The sequence below is a fragment of the Octodon degus genome, unplaced genomic scaffold (assembly GCF_000260255.1).
Source record: "Octodon degus isolate 3935 unplaced genomic scaffold, OctDeg1.0 scaffold00382, whole genome shotgun sequence".
In the NCBI taxonomy this organism is placed as follows: domain Eukaryota; kingdom Metazoa; phylum Chordata; class Mammalia; order Rodentia; family Octodontidae; genus Octodon; species Octodon degus.
The window spans coordinates 95,069-96,132 of record NW_004524958.1 but is presented as its reverse complement, the minus strand read 5'-3'; the positions used below and the strand labels follow the sequence as shown (position 1 = coordinate 96,132).

Sequence of the window (1,064 nt, the reverse complement as noted above, 5' to 3'; positions counted from 1 at the left end):
TCTCCTGACCATGTACCCTTGCCTGGGACTTCTGGTTAGCACCACGCCACAATCTGCGAAAGCTGAATGGAGCCAGCTGGTCGTCGAGGTGGCCCGACTGGTTTAGAAACACCTTCCTATTCGCTCCCAGTTTACCTTGAGGCTAAATTGCACATGCATGATGGAAACTAGTCAGAGAAGCATGCACACAGAGAAGCCGTGCGGGCCGGACGGCCGGAGGCCGGTGGCCGGTGGCAGGAGACTTACACCAGCTTGCTCACGCTGCACACGGGGTGGCCCAGCACGCTGCAGAGGAAGCGCACGTCGTCGCGGCCCATGCGGACATTGATGAGGTTCAAGCATTTCACATTTGGGTTGTGAGTGACTGCCTCGAAGAGGAAGTTACCCTCACAACGAAAGTTAGTATTATTTATCCTGCAGAAACAGAAAACGTGAATAAGTGTCATCCAAGGAGCCCGTAAGCATGGCCCAAGAACCTGTCTCTGAGCATCTCCCCCGGCCAATGGGTCCTCCACGCTGATGTCATGGCCAGGTTTGTAGCTGAGGGGCTCTCAGCGCCCCCCACATGGGGAAGTTTTGGTTCTCACAGCGGGAGAAAGCTACTAGCGTCTGGAAGTCCAAACCCGAGTGCTCCTCAACACCCTGAAGTACACGGACGGTCCCCACCACCTGGGGTGGGAAACACTGCCGGTGGGGAGTTCTGCTGGGGATGGCAAGTGTCTGGCTCCTGTGCAGCCAGCCAGGACCAGAGCTGGAGGTGACACTAACACACATTTCCAAGACACACTCAAGTCTGGTGACCCAGACTTCCAACTTACGTGATATTCTCAACGAGACAGTTGGACTGCTTCAGCTGGTTAAACAGAACCATGAAGGCAGACTCACTGAGGATGCTGTGCTTCACCTGCAGCGTGTGGAGGTGCCTGCTGGTTGTGAGCACGGAGCACATCTGGTGCCAGTAGACGAGGCAGGCACTCGACCTGGGTGGGGAAAAGGGAGGAGCCTCTGGGCGCGGCGTCTGCGTGTGCCAAGCCCTGCTCAGGGATGGTGCTGCAGCCCCTAGG

The 1,064-nt window shown here is 57.0% G+C and overlaps 1 protein-coding gene across 1 annotated transcript in view; it reads right to left on the bottom strand.

The window, feature by feature from the left end:
- Positions 1–1,064, bottom strand: part of Nlrp4 (NLR family pyrin domain containing 4) — a 29,233-nt gene that overhangs the window by 24,051 nt on the left and 4,118 nt on the right. Inside the window, exons 3-4 of the mRNA XM_012513245.1 lie at positions 819–980; positions 247–414 (exon numbers count right to left, since the gene is read on the bottom strand). Coding sequence (XP_012368699.1) covers positions 247–414; positions 819–980 — 330 coding nt within the window. The remainder of the gene's footprint in view (positions 1–246; positions 415–818; positions 981–1,064) is intronic.